The 17014-nt window shown below is 36.7% G+C and overlaps 2 protein-coding genes across 2 annotated transcripts; one reads left to right on the plus strand and one right to left on the minus strand.

Annotated features, from left to right (window-relative positions):
- The first annotated feature begins 3 nt into the window (after nt 1-3).
- On the plus strand, nt 4-11216 carry LOC146476532 (uncharacterized). Its single transcript, XM_085114397.1, has 8 exons — nt 4-320; nt 464-514; nt 1814-2023; nt 4188-4504; nt 5303-5385; nt 5862-6076; nt 7130-7278; nt 7704-11216. The coding sequence occupies exons 1-8, from the start codon at nt 150-152 to the stop codon at nt 8323-8325; spliced, it is 1818 nt and encodes a 605-aa protein (XP_084970523.1). The 5' UTR covers nt 4-149; the 3' UTR covers nt 8326-11216.
- LOC146476533 (ubiquitin-conjugating enzyme E2 G1-like) lies at nt 9800-16791 on the minus strand. The gene is made up of 5 exons (XM_085114398.1): nt 16640-16791; nt 16433-16535; nt 16227-16324; nt 14566-14744; nt 9800-13818 (listed from the first exon to the last, which is right to left on the minus strand). Exons 1-5 carry the CDS (start codon nt 16686-16688, stop codon nt 13741-13743), a joined length of 507 nt encoding a protein of 168 aa, XP_084970524.1. The 5' UTR covers nt 16689-16791; the 3' UTR covers nt 9800-13740.
- Nucleotides 16792-17014: the final 223 nt, after the last annotated feature.

Consider the following 17014-nt stretch of genomic DNA (forward strand, 5'->3'; position numbering starts at 1 on the left):
GGACCTTGTACCACAATTATGATTGGTTGAACTTCCCTCGAAAATATTGACCAATCAGAAGCCGTAATTTCTCGCAGAGCCAGCCAGCCATTTTGCTCTGCCGAAAAGGGCGCCATTTTGAAAAAGAGAAATTCGTAAATAGATAAGCGATGTCTCGGTTGAAGAAAGGCGGAAAACACACAGAACCTACAAAACGTGTCCCTGATCACGATGATGAGCCTTCCAACTGTATTATTTGTTTGGAAAGAGTTTCTTGCCGCGGAAAATTGAGTGTCTGCAATCACTGGTTTTGTTTCCCTTGTATTTTGGAATGGGCTGAGGTCAGTAGACATCGTCATTCTGTTGAATTTATTCAATTTTATGCTTTGTAGTATCAGTAAATATCTCATTTACGAGATTCATGGATAAATGAAAATCAATTATTTAAGTTGTCTCTAACGCAAAGCATGTTTTCATTCTACAGAATACAAATACCTGCCCGATCTGCAAGGCTCGATTTCGTTGCATAACAAAGGTACAATCTTGAAAGGCGACACGTATATGCAAAAATTATGATTCTATTAATTAAAAATAAGTTTACATGTTTTTGTGCTATTAAGATTTCGCTTGATGGAAGCTTTAGTTGAAATCCAAGGATGTACGACTGAAAGATTCCAAGTTGCGTTTACTATATATATAAAACTTACACTTAATAAACCTTGTAAACCATACTTCTATGCGATTTTAATTTTAAAACGAAGATCAATTTCATTTCGCTCTTTCCATTATATCGGATTACTAATTAGTACCTGTCAAAATACGCTTTAGCTCATAAAATCTAACAGATGCGACGCCATGCAGGTGCAAAAGAATTAAGAAAGATAGTAAGACTTACTGAACTGACAGCGGAAAGTTAAGCTTGATTACTGAGATTACCAAAGTGTCACTTTAAAATACCAAACATCTTTACTATTTTTGTATGTTTTTGGTTTTTAAGTGATGTACTTTATTAAGAGACTATTTTGAGACTTTTTATATCCTGCTTTGACTTTTTTAAAAATGTATTTGATTGTAACCATTTTTGTTGCTTATAGGAATAAATTTTGTTTATTAAATTGTATTAATCCCACGGGCACAAAAGCCATGTATTTTGAATGAGTGTAACAGCAGGCAGATGTCTCCTCTATTTTATTTGTCCTGAATATTTAAATTCATAATTTCTGATTTTTCAAGTGTCGTTCATCCATTTTGTGTTCAATATTACACCATCAATTCTTTGCCACAAACAGTGTTCATGACATTTTCAAGTGTGTTTGTTGTCAACTTTTAAAGCTTTGGTCAGCTTGGGCAGATCTTTAAATGGCCAGTTAACATTTACTTCATTAGTGAATGATTCAGTGGCATTGCAAAAGGGCTTGAGTACTGATTTTTGTCCTTTTTTGAATCCAAATTTCTCCAAATTAATTCTAATTTGGAAAAAAAGACTGATTATGATGTTGTAAGCATAGTTTGGTATTTATTGTTTGGTCAAAAGGCTTGGATATGAAGCATTAACTTATGACTTTTGCCAAATGACTGAAGAAACTCAAGCCTAGAGTAGTGTTGTTTTTTGTTCCCTGTTTGCAACAAAACAAAAGGATAAGTCGTTCGTTTTGTTTCAGGTTCCTGAGTTTGTAGAGTTGTGAGCAAATCAATCAAATTCAGTATGTAAGGCGGAAGAAAAATAAAAGAGGGAAGTACATTTCTCTACATGGCAAATAGTCAACTCGTGAGAGTAGAGCTACATTCTAAGGCCCCTTTTTATTTACCTCACTGAGTTCTTCAATTCTCTTAGGTTCATGTGAGCCCCTTCAAATCTCCACCAACCAAAGTACGTGTGGGAGACAAAGATCAGAGGGTTTGGAATGATGACGATGATTTAGTAGAAGAAGATGTTGTTGATGCAATTGACTCAGATGATCTTGATGACGATTATGAACCACCTACTCATGTGGATAATCCTTGGACCAGAAGTTTGCAAAACAGAGGAATACGGCAAGGACCAGTATGTATTCGTGAAAACGATACCACGAAAGCGATGATTATGTATTATGATAAGCTTTTCCCAAGAGTTATCTACTAATTGAGGTTTGATCACGATTTCAATTTTGTATGACTGAACAACTTTGACCATTTATCAGTTAGCACTTGCTTTGACTAGGCATCTCACTAATTGATTTGTGGGAAATTGGTTGGTTGTAAATCACAGTCCAGATGGAGTCATTCCTTCTTCTGAAACATGATTCTTGAAATTCAAAAACTATTCTTGTGTGCTATAGAAAAGCACCTTTAGAAATAGTAAGAATATTATTGTTTCCAGAATGTGATTTCTTACATAACAGATTTCAATAAAATTTGAAGAAGGTGAAGTTTGCCCTAGGATACATGTAGTGCATCTTCAAGAATCGCAGTTATTTAGGATGAAAGCTCCCTTCCCTCTTTTGAGAGAATTTGTTTCGAAAATAGCAATTTGAACAAAAAAATTTATCGAAAATGATGGTATTCACTGATAATTCTTTATTTTACAGTTAATAATTTTAAATTGTAATAGTTGCATTTGATCTTTTTTGAAAACTTTAAGTTAACCATAATAGAAGTGTTATCACACTGAACAGTAGGATTGATATCCACTGTTTCACGGCAGATACCTGTATGAGCTCTGGTGGGTACAGCATGAGTACTCCAGTAGTTTCAAATTCAACAGTGCAGCCTTCTTAACTTGTGCTTGCATTTACAGGGATGTCATTAAATTTTTAAAGCAGGCGTGACATGTAGATTTTCACCTGCAACAGTCCCCAATACATGGCCAATTGCCAATGACGAACACCTGTATAGTGGGCCTAAGCTTCTAAGGCTGTCTGGGGGCATGCATCCCCAGAAAAGTTTTAAAATTAGACCCTAAAATAATAGAAGTACATTTTCCTGCACATTGGGGCAGTGTTTATTATAAGTATTTTTCTCAATTTGCTTTGTTTCATGCGTATGTTTATTAATTTGGGGACTAAGCATCACCTGTAACATCGAGTGAGCTCAGCCATGTGCTCATTCTTGTGTCATGGGTAATGGCTGTTAATGAGAGCTCTGATTTATACTAATGCTGCATGTGTGGACCTAATGGTTGATGCTCAAGCATGGCAGGTTGGCTTTAGAGGAGAACAGAGGGAGTCACGATACCATTAGTCTTTTCATGTTTACTTAAAAGCCCATCCTGGACCTGTGGTCTTTGGAAGGAACTAATCCCTACAATGTTCACCTCTCTACAATGTCCATGCTCTTTTGTCCCGTAACCATTTCATTCATGCATTAAAATACAGTTGAACCTCCCATAAGCAACCACCCAAATGTCAAGCCTTGAACAAAAATTATTCACTGTCATGTCACAGTTACGTTATCCAACAAGTTGCCGCAAGCTTTCTTGTGGAGGATAAAAACAGCAGAAAATTTCAAAACATTACCCCTAAGCGTAGAAGTGGTCTGACTCTAGTGATTAAAGTGGGATAATCTTGGTAGTTTGGAAAACGATACTTACCGGGGGACTGGTCACATAGGATAGCTGTTTATTTTACTCTTGCTGAAATCTCCTTGTAATGGCCAATCAATCCTGTTGGGGGATGGGTGTTGTAGAAAGGTTAAATACTGTAAGTCTCTAAGGCTTTTATCAGATGGAGGTACAGCGGGGTACTGGGGTATAAACGTGACGGGGGGGGGGGGTCCGACGGAGCCTAATATTTTGCACCCCCCAAAAAAATACAGGGACCTTATATTGTGCACCCAAAAAAATACAAGACTGGAAATTTTAGACCAAAAAAATTCATGACTTTTATACCCTAAAAATACTGCCTTTCTGCCTCTCGGATCTTGCAGGAACTTTGGCTTGAATTGCGTAAGAACTATTAGCCTGGAAGAAATTCGAACCCAAAAAAATACGCGCAGATTTTTCAGACCCAAAAAAATACAGGAGTGAAAATTTTAGACCCACAAAAATACGTCGGACCCCCCCCCCCCCCCTCCCCCATCACGTTTATACCCGAGTATCCCCCCTGGGGAGGGGGGTATTATTAAAAATCTATGATAAATACCAGGTGATTGTTGCAAGATGCATGGAACAAACTGAATCCGCAGTAATAGTTGATAAAATAAGTTAGAAGAAATTTTCCTTTTATTTCTAGAATGCCAGAAGAGAGTTCTCACATGTATCCAGACAGCTACAGCTTGATCAATATGACTTGGAAGACTCCTTCATTGATGACACTGACGAAGCACTGCAAGCATATCTTTATTCCACTTACATTAGGGATGATGATGTTGATGGTGGTGAAGGTAATGGTGATGACAGACGCATTGTTGTTGATGATGATGATGATGAAAGTGACACTGGAGAAAGTAATGATGAAATTCCACTACAGAGAGATAGCCCATATACATTACGTAACAGTCACACAGCTCACACAAGATCCTCAAGAGGTACCATGAACGGTATCGACAGGTATGTGTCTAAGCCTTCTCCAATAGGAGATGCCGATTTTGTGAGCGCTCAAAGTTGAGCTATTTTGCACTCAAAAATGGTATTCGAATCGCGCGGTCAAAAAGCCACATGACAATAACCGCTGACATCATATTGGTGCCAAGAATTGCAATTCATCATGGCAGAAGAGAAGAAAGGATATTTCTTCATCGTTGCTGCTTGATATGTCTGAGAAGCTGCTCATTTCAGAATCGCTAGACATGCTTTTCCCTTTTTACAATCCTCTTTGGCGGCAAGAACGGAATGAGAGTAAACAAACTTTTGGCACCAAAGTGACGTCACTTGACCCAGTCCTCTGACCATTTTTGAGAGCAAAATAGCCCAACTTTGAAAGTTCGCAAAATCCGCAATTCTTACCCCAGCACTCTAAAACTTCGGAATCATATTTTTCAAAGTGCAAATTTTATAACTACACAAAAGCAATTTTCGCTTCAAAGGCACTTTAATCTGTCAATATAAAGCCCTCTGTAGATAAGCCCATTATCCGTTAAAGTTAAGTTGTTTTACTGTTATCGTTAGTTAGTCTTTCAACCAATTTTCAAACTAATGCAAAGTTTCCTCTAATAATAATATAGGTATCCTTTGCTGTGCCTCTTTTTTCAATATCAACTTGATTGATTGATTGATTGATTGATTGATTGATTGATTGATTGATTGATTGTTGCTGTGTTTCAATATCAACTTGATTGATTGATTGATTGATTGATTGATTGATTGATTGATTGATTGATTGATTGATTGATTGTTGCTGTGTTTCAGTCTGCCTCAAATGATTGAAGAACAATCATGTGCTTCACCTGCGAGTACCAACAGCTTTATTGTTAGTGACGATGAGTCAGCTGGTGAGTTATTCCTCACAAGCGAGAGTTTTAAACTTAAGGTTTCTGCTTCATTAGGCTCTGAAAGTTGGACTAAAAAAGGATCCTTACTTTACGTTATTAGATGTTCACAGTAAAATAGGTAATGAGGGAACGAAAAATATTGTTTTCCCTCTTACCTGAGCATGCTCTCACTTTATGCTTGATGTCTTGTACTTTGTGCTTGGCTAAACAATTGCCTGTTATACAGGCAATACCCCTTTCATGATCAAACATACAAGTTATGAGAATGAAGGAACTGATCATCAGAGATAAATTGTCTTGATATTTAAACAAAATGTCCCAACCACTAATATAGAGAACACTGGGGGAAAATGTACTGTACGTTCTGGAATCTGTGAACTGCCCCCCTCCCACCCCCAGACTTGTGAGAACTTTGCCATGGTATCTCTGAGTATTATTCAAATGCATTCATTGGAACTACCATTTTGTTTTCTCAGATGAGCTAAACAGTGAGTGGGTACCGTTTGGTAATCACAGTAAAAATTCCCGGAATAAGAGCAGGAACCAAGTTAAAGCAAGAAAACAAGATTCAAAGAGGACAAGCAGGTTAGAAAAGGCTGGACCAAGCACTAGGAACTCTCGGCAATCACAGAGACTCATAAAACAACAGAAACCTGAGCAGAGACGAACCAACAGTAAACGAAAAAGACAGGTTAGGAAAAAATACACTGACTGATTGTTAAACAAACATGATATTTAAAGGGCTGGGTGCATATTATTAGACCTATTGCAAATGACTTTTCAGATCACTTTTTGTTGTTTAAGCTCGGATTCAGTGGAGTTTTTCATGTGGTCTTGAATTTGTTTGGGAAACATTGCTTCAATGTTTTATCCACTGTTTTTCCCTTCATTTTGTAATAAATTGAATCTTGCCCATAGTGTTAGGTTTTTATGCAAACAAAGAGCAAAGCAGCAGATAGAACATTGGTCGGAGTAACATTCCCTGAAGGAATTCAAGGCCATATGCAAAACCTCCGGTGAACCTGAGCTGAATCAACAAAAAACAATCTGAAATGTCATTTAGATCATTTATGCTCTCAGCTCTTTAATTGTCCAATGCCAAATTTCAGGCATTTTTCCTTTTTGGTTAAATTTGCTTGTCTATGAGTTTTTGCTTTTGTCCTGCAGTTTATATTCACAAAAGATTGCCCCATATCCTCTATGTAAAATTGCTCTTTTGGCCGGCCATCATTCTCAAGAAAAATTCTGTGAGAAAGCCTGAATGGGGTCTCATTTGACAAAAGGTTTTATTATTTTGTAAGTGTATATGAGGTTTTACCATAGAGGGAGTATACATGTCTAATTCACCAGCAACCATCAAGGCTACCCCAGCTGGGCTTTGACTATAGAGAGCTAAATCCATACATGTCTCTAGCACATACATTTACATCAATAGATGTCTCCCTCTGCCATAGTGGCCATGTGTGGGATTCTGGCTAGCTAAAGGCTTGGAGCATCATCTGCAATACCCTGCTGCATCTGGGTGAAGCCTTCTTCTTGCAACCTGGTCTACAACTTTTGGCAGACCATTGTGGAGCTTGAGATTCCACATAATTGTATGTTCTCCCTCCAAATCATATAATCATGAACATACTGGGCAGCTCTCAGCATCCTTTAAAGTAATGTTATTTTACATGGAACATGCCCCAAGACATAGCATAAGTGTGAAAATGACCCCATTGATTTGTTTCTACTAATGGTTTAGCAAAACTCCATGAGTGATGATGAATTCCAGGAGTCAACATCTTCCAGAAAAGAAAACAATCAGTCTGCAAATGGCTGGATCAACATAGCTGAGAAACGAGCTAAAGCCAGTGCTTCAACTTCAACATCATCTGCTCACCCAAGAACGAGGTATCAGTCTTGTATGTGTACCATTGTTTGCCATGTGCAACTTGCTAACAGGTAGATGATTTGTACAATAATTGTAGAAGGATGTGCCAGAGGGTTGAAATTGTCGCAGAATACAGGATACAGATTAAAACTTTTTTTTCTTAATACTGGAAAGGGAAGGGCTTTTTTGTAGGTGGAGGTCTTCTTCAACAGTTAATCTAACTTGTGACTCCAGTCTTTTTACATAAAGCTCAAGTGGGATAGTGACGAGGCAGCCTCCTTTCGATGCATTTATCAACTGGAGTGAGTTTAACACCAATATTTATTGGGTTCTTTCAGTCTTCCATGTCCATCTTGAACACACCCAGTATATTTTAAAATTTCTGATCAATTTGATTTCTTTATTGTTCATTTTACGACAGTTCAAGCTATTATTTATCTTTCAGGCAGAGGGTCTCCATTAACAAGGCGACAAAAAATGTAAAGTGTAAAGTGAAGAAACCTCTTGAACATAAAGACAGCGTGGATTATGACAGTAGCAGTGATTCAGATGTGGAGGTGCTGGGAGATTGCAGTAACCACTACAGAAAGCCATGCCACAGCAGAGCATCTCAAACAACAAAGAACATTAGAAAAACATGCACCAACAGGTTTAGCCTGAGACTAAAGCAGAACCAACATCTCACTCCATCAGCCTCGATAGCTATACGGGTTGAAACACGTGAACGTACACCCAGTGACTCCTCAGAGAATGAAAGCGATGAAAGCACGATTATACAACCTACACCTTGTTCTAAGACAACAAGATCCATCTTCACAAAAAGGAGACACAGGTCCCCTATAGCTACCTTTGACCATTCAGAAGATGCGAATATTTCAATGCTTTCCAGATCTAAAGCACAGTCTAAAATAAGTGGCTTTCCAAGCTACCGGGGTAAAACTGCAGTTACTTATACAGACACTCGTTTGCCACACAAAAGTAGTCTTCAAATTGAGTCATCTCCCTTGATAAAAAAGAGAAAACAAAAGTGGAAGAGGATTACGTCACTGAATAGTGATAGTGATTAATGTGTTGCTGTGACATTTTCGTGTTTCACTGTTCCATGCATTATTACTATAATTATTATGTCCAATCTTAGCTAGGCCAAAAATAATCATTTTGAGACGATCTAAATAATCAATTCATCATCTTTACATAAATTTACATATACAATAAAGCATTTCATTACCAATATTTGCATAAATTTATTTGAGAGGAATAACACTCAATACAAGTTATGAATTTATCATATTAACTACATTTGCATAAATTTGCACTGAGAAGAAATGAGCTACAACTTTTTTTTTATTTATTAATATGTAATTTACAAATAAACTGGAGTTGTTCTCACTTGCCTTCCATTATACATAATGCTTACTGGTTTGTGTACTGTTCAGGGAAGTTACTTCATGTTAGGCTCAGTATCTTTTTGTTTGCCTTTATTATATAGTGTACAGGTGTAATGAATGTCTTTTAAGGACTTTTTGTATGCTACACATGATTTATGCAAACACGACAGGCTGTACAACTCTAAAAGCTCTCTACAGGCTCTTGGTGATTAAAATGTTTTTTGAGTCCGGGTTTGTTTTGTCTACTTTGTTACTTTTATAATGTAAGCTAAAAAAACATCTTTAACTTCATTATTTAAAATCTGCTTCAACACACTTCTGTGTTTTCTTTAAGAAATGGTAAAGTTTCCTCGTTTCTGTAGGCAAAGGCTATAGAAATGATTATAAGTTTGGGAGACGCAAGTCATGAGCAAGCATTTCCCCCACTGTAACAAGTTATCCAAAGTTCTAGAGAAGTCTGCTCCACAAGCAAAGTAGCCCAGAGGGTGGAGGGGGGGGGGGGGTAGGGATACTTCCCTATAAAAGGCACGTAGGTATGTACGGCGCCAAAGGGTTTTGTTTTTAAGCTGTTTTGGTCTGAAATAGGATATAGACTTTTAGTCTGAAAATGGGTAAGGATTCTAGAAACCAGGACTGAAAATGGATAAAGTAACTTTCAATTATTGAGGCCTGGTCTGAAAAAGGATACCGGAAAATTTTAGTTTTGGTCTGAAATAGGGTCAGGGTTTGCAGAAGCGAGCTGTACACCCCTACCAAAAATTCTGAGGAGTACCCCCACCCCCCCAATAAACCAAAATAAACTCGCCCAATCGTCTTTTAATCAAACTATTAGGGCCAGACAGTAATTTAAAGACAGGAGAGCTTGGACTGTGGTTTCTGGAACAAAATGACCTAATGTATGCATTTGTTTAAAAGTGAGTCATTTTAATGATGTGTCTAGTTGTCCTCCAAATACCTTCTTACTCTGACAACAGCTGTTATACCAAACAGGGTTTTCACAGTGGGAAATGTTGATTTCAATAATATTGAATTGGTTAAGCTACACTAGGCTGTCAAATAAATTAAAGTTGATGTAACATAATTCGACCATTTTAATGTTACAGGTAAAGTCAAAAGGTTAGCAAACAGGAGATGTTCATCTATGATACCAGTATTTCCCTAAAAATTCCTTTATTTGTGCAATAAACATACTCTACAGTTCACACATAATATCAAATATACAGTCATTTAGGTTATGCAAATTTGTTGATACAGACAACACACTTCAGTAATTAATGTTTATTACTTAATCCAGCTTACCCTTAATAAGCTTAATTAATAAAACTGCATTCATTTGGCTTTGAGCAAAGCCTTCTTTTCAACGGCCATTTTACTTCGTCACCAAACACTGCCTTGTCATGAAATGTTAATTTGGTCTGTAATTGCAGGAAAGAAGACTTAGAAATCATTTGTACTGTACACTGAAGTTTGTGTATTGGAGGCAAGACTCTAGCAACATTCCCACTCTTTTCTGCTAACTCACTACTACTGCAACCTCATCTGTGCTTAAGCAGAACATGCCACCGATCAAAATACTAAAAGATAAATAACTATTATTACCCTTAAATGCCTTTATTCGCATATGAGTTTTTAATTTTCAAGTTTTCGTCTATTGTTGATAGCTCGCAAAAATCAAACCAGTGAAAATTACTGTAATTATCCTCAAAAAAGAGATGTAAAGGTGGTCCTTGGCTCCACACCAAAACACAAAATATTAATGTAAGGTACTAGTGTACTCCACAGAAAGTCAATCATGATTAATTTGTTTCTGATGTTTGAGTTTCTGGATGTTTTGTATTTTTCCCAGTTTTTGAATGATTATAAAATGAATGAAGATCAAGAACATCTTACCAAATCAATAAAAGCTGCAAAATTTTCACTTTTTTTGGAAATTCTAAATCCTCCGAAACAAAAAGCATGTAGGGTAATTTCAACACCATATATGCTTGAAATATTGGTGAGTTATTAAAGCAACACAATAATTGTTTATCATTATTTATTACAAGAAAAAAGATCACTATGCATGGTTTGAAAGAAAGAAAGTTCACTGATCCAGTCAAGAACGTTAAAAGTAATCATTACAAAAGCCTCGCAAGAAAAAGCAAATCACAGATCACGTGGAAAACCAGCCACAAGTTTAAACTACAAAAAAATTATCACAAAACAAATGATAAAAGATAAGTTGACGAAGAAGTCTTAATTTTTTGTCTTGGATGTAGCCTGGGTACAAACGTTTCTGTAGGGTTTTGTGCTCACTAAAAGCATTTTCCACGTACTGGCTCAACAAAGTTGGGACAAGCGTTTTGCTCTCTTTCCAACTTGTTTACAACCAAGAAGTGACAAAGGCTTTTTTCTAGTAACACACAAATCCAAGGAAGTACTTGCTGTGCAAGCTGTTTTAGGCCATGATATTGCCGGTAAGCTCAAGGGTACAACAGTATATCCTCACAACTGAAGTCCTGGCTGATCAACTTGACCTCTGACTCAACAAACCTTCAGCCAACACTCTCTTTAACCCTTCCCACCATGAATTATATATATAAGGTTTTTTTACAAACTAGTAAACAAACACAGTAGCGGTGTATACCATTTTTATCAGTCTTGATGATTGCATCAATATTGCAGGTTTCGGGGCATAACCCATCTTGGCTCGCTTTTTGTTCTTTTGGCTCAAATTTGGTGGAAGTTTTGCATGTGTTTGACCTCAAGCCCCACGATTCACATCTCAAATAAGCAAAAGAAAGAGGAGGAAAGAAATCAAGTCAATTCTTGAAAGGAACAGCTCGTGATCTGTTCTAGCGCATTTTGGAAACAAAAATGCGAGAATTTATAAAAACAGCCTAACATTTTTCAATCCCTACTGGCCTACTCTGTCTCTGGCCAGAGGCACTCATCAACAGTTTTATTGCACTGGGGTGATAATTTATAACAAACTTGACAATATTATTTTGTTGAGCCTTTGACCTAAAATATAGGCCATTCTTCTGCTCTTAAATGCAGAGAATAGCACAAGATACATCTCGGAACACAAATTCATTCAACAAAAAATTCAAACTTGTTGGGGTGGTGAACCAAACCATACCCTATTTACATGGCAGGTATAATGCACACTTTTTTCCTGTTATATATCAGAAGGGTACAATATAATTTTTTTTTCTTTCTTAAAATAATGAACTGCTCTTTTCAAAAGCATTTTGGTTGCAAAATGTCATTGACAATGACCAAAGTAATCTTGACCATATTACAACGTATGATCAGGGCACTATCACATTAGGTCTCATGGTGGAAAGGGTTAAGACTGTACTACCGTATGAAATCCTTACTTTTTCCTGTGGCAGAATATCCCTTTAAATTTACCATTCCACAATAGATTAATTTATTCATTTGACTTTGTCAATATAAAATAACTAGGCAATATTTATTTTATTTAAGTTATGATCACAGAAATGTAAAATCTGGGTTGTCATAGGCTGTCACGCAGTCATTTTTTAGGGCATCATATTACTCTCCATGGCACCCTAATAATGTCTGTGTGGGACACTTAAGTTGTTGGTGTCTGCATTTGACTTTGCACAAATAATAGAGTTATTTGTTATTTTGGAAGTCAGCCAGTATGTTGGAATCCAAAGCCGAACTTCCCGGCTTCTTTGAAGTTTGATTTGTTATAAAAAAACAAAAAAAAAACAAAATCAGACACATTTTGACAAAGGGATGATCAAACTTGCTTTGGCTATAATTTTCACTGCAAAACATGTCCCAAGTGCAAATTATCTGAGGTTGAGATTAAAAAAATATTTTTAGAAATATCTAGTATGCTTTTTAATAGTACATAGATTCTGAAGGTCACAGCTTTAGCAGAGGTTAAATGGTTAAGTTCTAATTAATGATGTCAATAGTTGGGTTTTAAACATCAAAATGTGTGAGTTCAGTTAAATATGTACCACCAATACAACAAGTACAAATGACAATATTAAATAGGTATGAAACCTTTCATATGCATTTATTTTCCTAAATCTGATAATAAGAAAAGCTTCTCAAATAACTATAATCATGGTTCTAACCATAAATCCTGGAATAAGCATCCTCTTCTGAATAAGCATCCCCTTTGAGTAAGCAACCCCATGTGTCCCCTGTACTTACATACAATAACTTTTAAGGTACCCGGGAATACTGAAGGAGGGTAAAGATATTCTCTTAGTCTCTACGATGTACGGAATTTTAAAGAGAAAAATAATCATCAAATTCAAATAAGAGCCCCTAGTGCTCCAGTCTGCAGAGTATGGCAGAACTCAACGAAATCTTGTTTTTGCAGAGGCATTTTCTGAAAACTCATGCCTGCACTTGCCATGCTTTGCAGACTGGCAGGTATTTATTCAAGGATTTATGGTAATCTTGATTCAAAACAGTGCAGACTTAAGGACTTGAGGATCTTGGCAGCATGAAACCTTTCATGTAAACAAAAAGCATCTCAAAAAGTTGCTATAAGGTATACTTTGCGGAGTACCTTGTTTTGCTATTGTCTATTAAGCTAATTTCTATGATTAGACTACCTTGTTAAATACACCATTAGGATATGTACCATTCCAAAAACGAGTCAAGTAGCTACAAGCAAAGCAGGAAGTATATTACAAAATGAGTAGCAAGATGCCAATTTGCAATCACAGGGGTTTCAAATAATTTATAGCTTAATGCTGACCATTGCACAACTAACAGTCAGTACTGGTAACAAGCATCCATTTCGGTAAATAAATGGTCTTTCAATGCCATGGGAAATAACATTTAGAAATTCAATGACAGTCATAACTTTGGAAAATAATGGAAATCTTGTCATCTAGAAATAAAATGGTTGGTTACATTTTGCCGATGAAATACTGTCAAAGAAATCGCTGGCAATGAACCATCAAATAACACACCAGATGCAAAAGTTACCAGTAATAACACGCTTAGTAATTTGAAAACCCTGTTATCAATATTTGAGAACATACTAGTATAAACTTAACATAATTCTGTATTTTAAAGACATCTATAAATCGCAAAAGCATACAGACTGTACAATCAAAATTCCTGACTCTTTCTCACACATTGCTTCACTTTCTTCTTGAATTCCCCATGGTAATCTTCCCGCCAGTCTTTCTGTGAAGTGAAAAACAAAAGACATACTTAGAAAAAGCAAAAGTGTACATGATGTAAATATAAAGAAAAGAAAAAAACGGGAACAATGTTTTGTAATCATCAACATCTAAATTGGCAGACATCTCTCTGTAGTTCAATATTAATAGCATCCAGCCTATGTGCTAATAAAAGGTCATCGCTTTCACTTTCCATGGGCAAGGTTCTTGTTAGGAGCCGGCAACTGTTTTTTTTTTGTTTACTGTCTACTCACATAAATGTTACCAGCTATTGTGAAAATAAAAATGTTTCCAAAATTACTGAAACCACTTTCAAAATTCATCATTTTTTTTAAAAACTTGTCCTTCCTTGCCATAAATAATGTAAAAACATCCAGCAGATAATATCATGTTGAAAATCCATCGCCTAGAGGTAAAGAAATTGCTCTTGGTTTGGACATATTCCTTTGTCAAAAGCAATGCTGACTTCCAGCTCTTCCATATTATTTTGGTTTCCATTCTTTCTGCAAACATCACACTCCCATCATTCCCTGCTTGACATTTATTTACAAGATGGCGTTCACCTGCTATTGCAAATTTATTACCTCCTTTTACAAAGTAATCTTAACAAGAACCCTGCATGGAGGGATCCAAATTTTTTTCTTCGCTTTGTAATCCTCTGAAGAATGTTTTTGATTGAGCACAAATAAACAAACAGGCATGTTAAGGAATGGCAGTAAAATGTGGTTGACGAGTTTAGAAATGAACTTACAGCAGCATCCACATTAGCTGGAGACTCGTCATTTGGATCAGAAATCATGGAAATAACACTCATCAAAATTGTTTCAACAGTGTGTACAGGAAGCCACCGTTCTGATGCATGTTCATAACCATACTTGTCTTCACCTGGCTCGTGAAGGATAGAGATACAAACTTCACCATCTTTGTGTACTGTAAAGAAAGAGCAGTACTTTGGATTAATTCTATTGAAGTGTGTGGTACAAAACTATAGCCATAAACAACCAAGTACTGAAGACAATTTACAGGCAGAATATACTGAATGATTGTACAACATACAGTCAACTCTCGCCTTGCAGACAATTTGCTATTATGGACACCTCGATGATATTGGCAGGAGCTAAATCCCCGGCAATAATAGAGTGCAGATGTTTGACTTAAATAAATTCCTCTTAATACAGACTCTCGCACTTAAGGACACTAGCTCACGGTCCCGGGGGTGTCTGCAATAAAGGGAGTTACTGTACACGCAGCAAAATGTGCAGTGTAGTCACTATTAAGTCTGACTGGTAAAATGATAAGGTGAACCCACACAAACTGAAGGCTAGCACCAAAATTTGACCCATTTAAACTTGACCTCCACCTCTCACCAACCACACCTCACAAAACTGAAGACAAGCTGGCCACATATGTCGTGTTATGTAACTCCACATTTCACCCCCCAAAATTTAACCAACTTTGACTTGACCCCTCCCCTCACCCTTGCAATTTGCCACACCAAACTACACTCCTGGACCCGGTTGTTCGAAACCAATCAACTCTAATCCTTGATTAAAAGTTAACTAAGGTCTTCATTTTGCCCGTTAAAACTGTTTATAACAGATATTTTCAGCGACACTGGTAAAGAAAGTCTAAGTAAAAACTGATGGACAAAATTCTTTTGGAAGAACAATTTATTGATTAGTAGTTAAACCCAATCAAAGTTCACATTAACCCAGTATTACTTTAATTGGGCTTTAAACAACTGGGCCCTGGTGAAAGACCTAACTACCCCTATCCTCAGCATTAATGTCCAGCCTTGCGAGCTCTCATTAATTGACATGCATCCTCGTTGGTTGAAAGCCTTCCTATGGAAACATGTCAGATTTTCATGGTTTATTTTCAAAAGGAAATGGGAAACATTTGTCTGTGTTCCTTGTATGGTCTACGAGTTTCCATGAAAATCATGATTTATGTATCAATTTCTTCAAGAATTTAACATGTACATATTCAGTAACCATTTCACATTAACTTTAATGGTTGGCAAAGAAAAACCATTATTAGTTGAAATTTATACCCTTGTTTAACGTTTGGTTTCTAGCCGATAAGGTGAATCGTCAACAAAATGATTTAATTTGTCCATTTAACCTGACAGGTTTACTTATTGCCAAAACTTTTTGTACATCTATGAAAAGAATTGCAAAGACGCTCTGAAGAATAGTTGGGTTATTCATCAAAGATTGAAAGGAGTTTCATCAATCGAGGGATTGCTTTTTACATCCTCAACGTTTCACTGTTGATAGTTACGGAAATAGCTCGACGAAACAAGTAGTTTTTCGAAATAACAAAATTACGACACAAAACAAAGAGCCAAACAACGTGCTGAGGAAATGGTCCACGTAATGAAGAAATCATGCCAAATCGTCACATACTCACCGTTGGGGTGCCAAAACTCGGAGATAAATGTCATTTTCGGTGGTCTCTGAGGATATTCTTTGGGAAAATACAAATGTGCTTTGAACAAGCCTCCCTCGCTAGGGAAAACAGAAACAAATTAAAATTAAACTTTGTCGTCGAAGACTGGTCGAAATGATATTACTATATGTTGCGATTACAACACTTATTCTGATAAGTATACTTACTAGAAGGTGTCCGGGGGTCCAACTATCATTAATTCCCATTTGAAAAGATTATCGTCGTCTATAAGGCCAGCAGAAAACCCGTCCGCGCCATTCTTGTTGAGATCTATAGCGAAACAAAACGACGCCATCGAATTAGCATTCATCAAAATAGATTGTACAAACTATAAGGGTCGAATTTTGTGTCAGAAACGAGGGAATCTCACACACCTGCAAGCTGTTTCTTGAGTAGAAGAGCACCTTGCTTTTCTCCACTCATCTAGATCGAAACCCGTTCAAAATTCGTCGTTTAAAAGCTAAGACCAACAACTACAGACGATCACCGAGAATTTTTGGAACTTCTCACGCATACTCTGTGAACAATCCGCCCTCGTTTTCATGCTTTACACAACCGGAAGTAGTTTAAATTTCCGGTGGTTTTATGTTTTTAGGTGAGGTTTCTGCTTGTTCCGGTTTCGACGAATGAAAACATTTTTGAGGAAATAGAATACAAACGTAAGAACACGCTGTTCAGGTAGCCAACCTTTCTCTAAAATTATACTACTTTTGTTTTCCTAAATAAACCAAAGTAATAGATTGTCTTAT

Source organism: Pavona decussata, unplaced genomic scaffold (genome assembly GCF_977016875.1).
Source record: "Pavona decussata unplaced genomic scaffold, jaPavDecu1.1 SCAFFOLD_76, whole genome shotgun sequence".
NCBI lineage: Eukaryota > Metazoa > Cnidaria > Anthozoa > Scleractinia > Agariciidae > Pavona > Pavona decussata.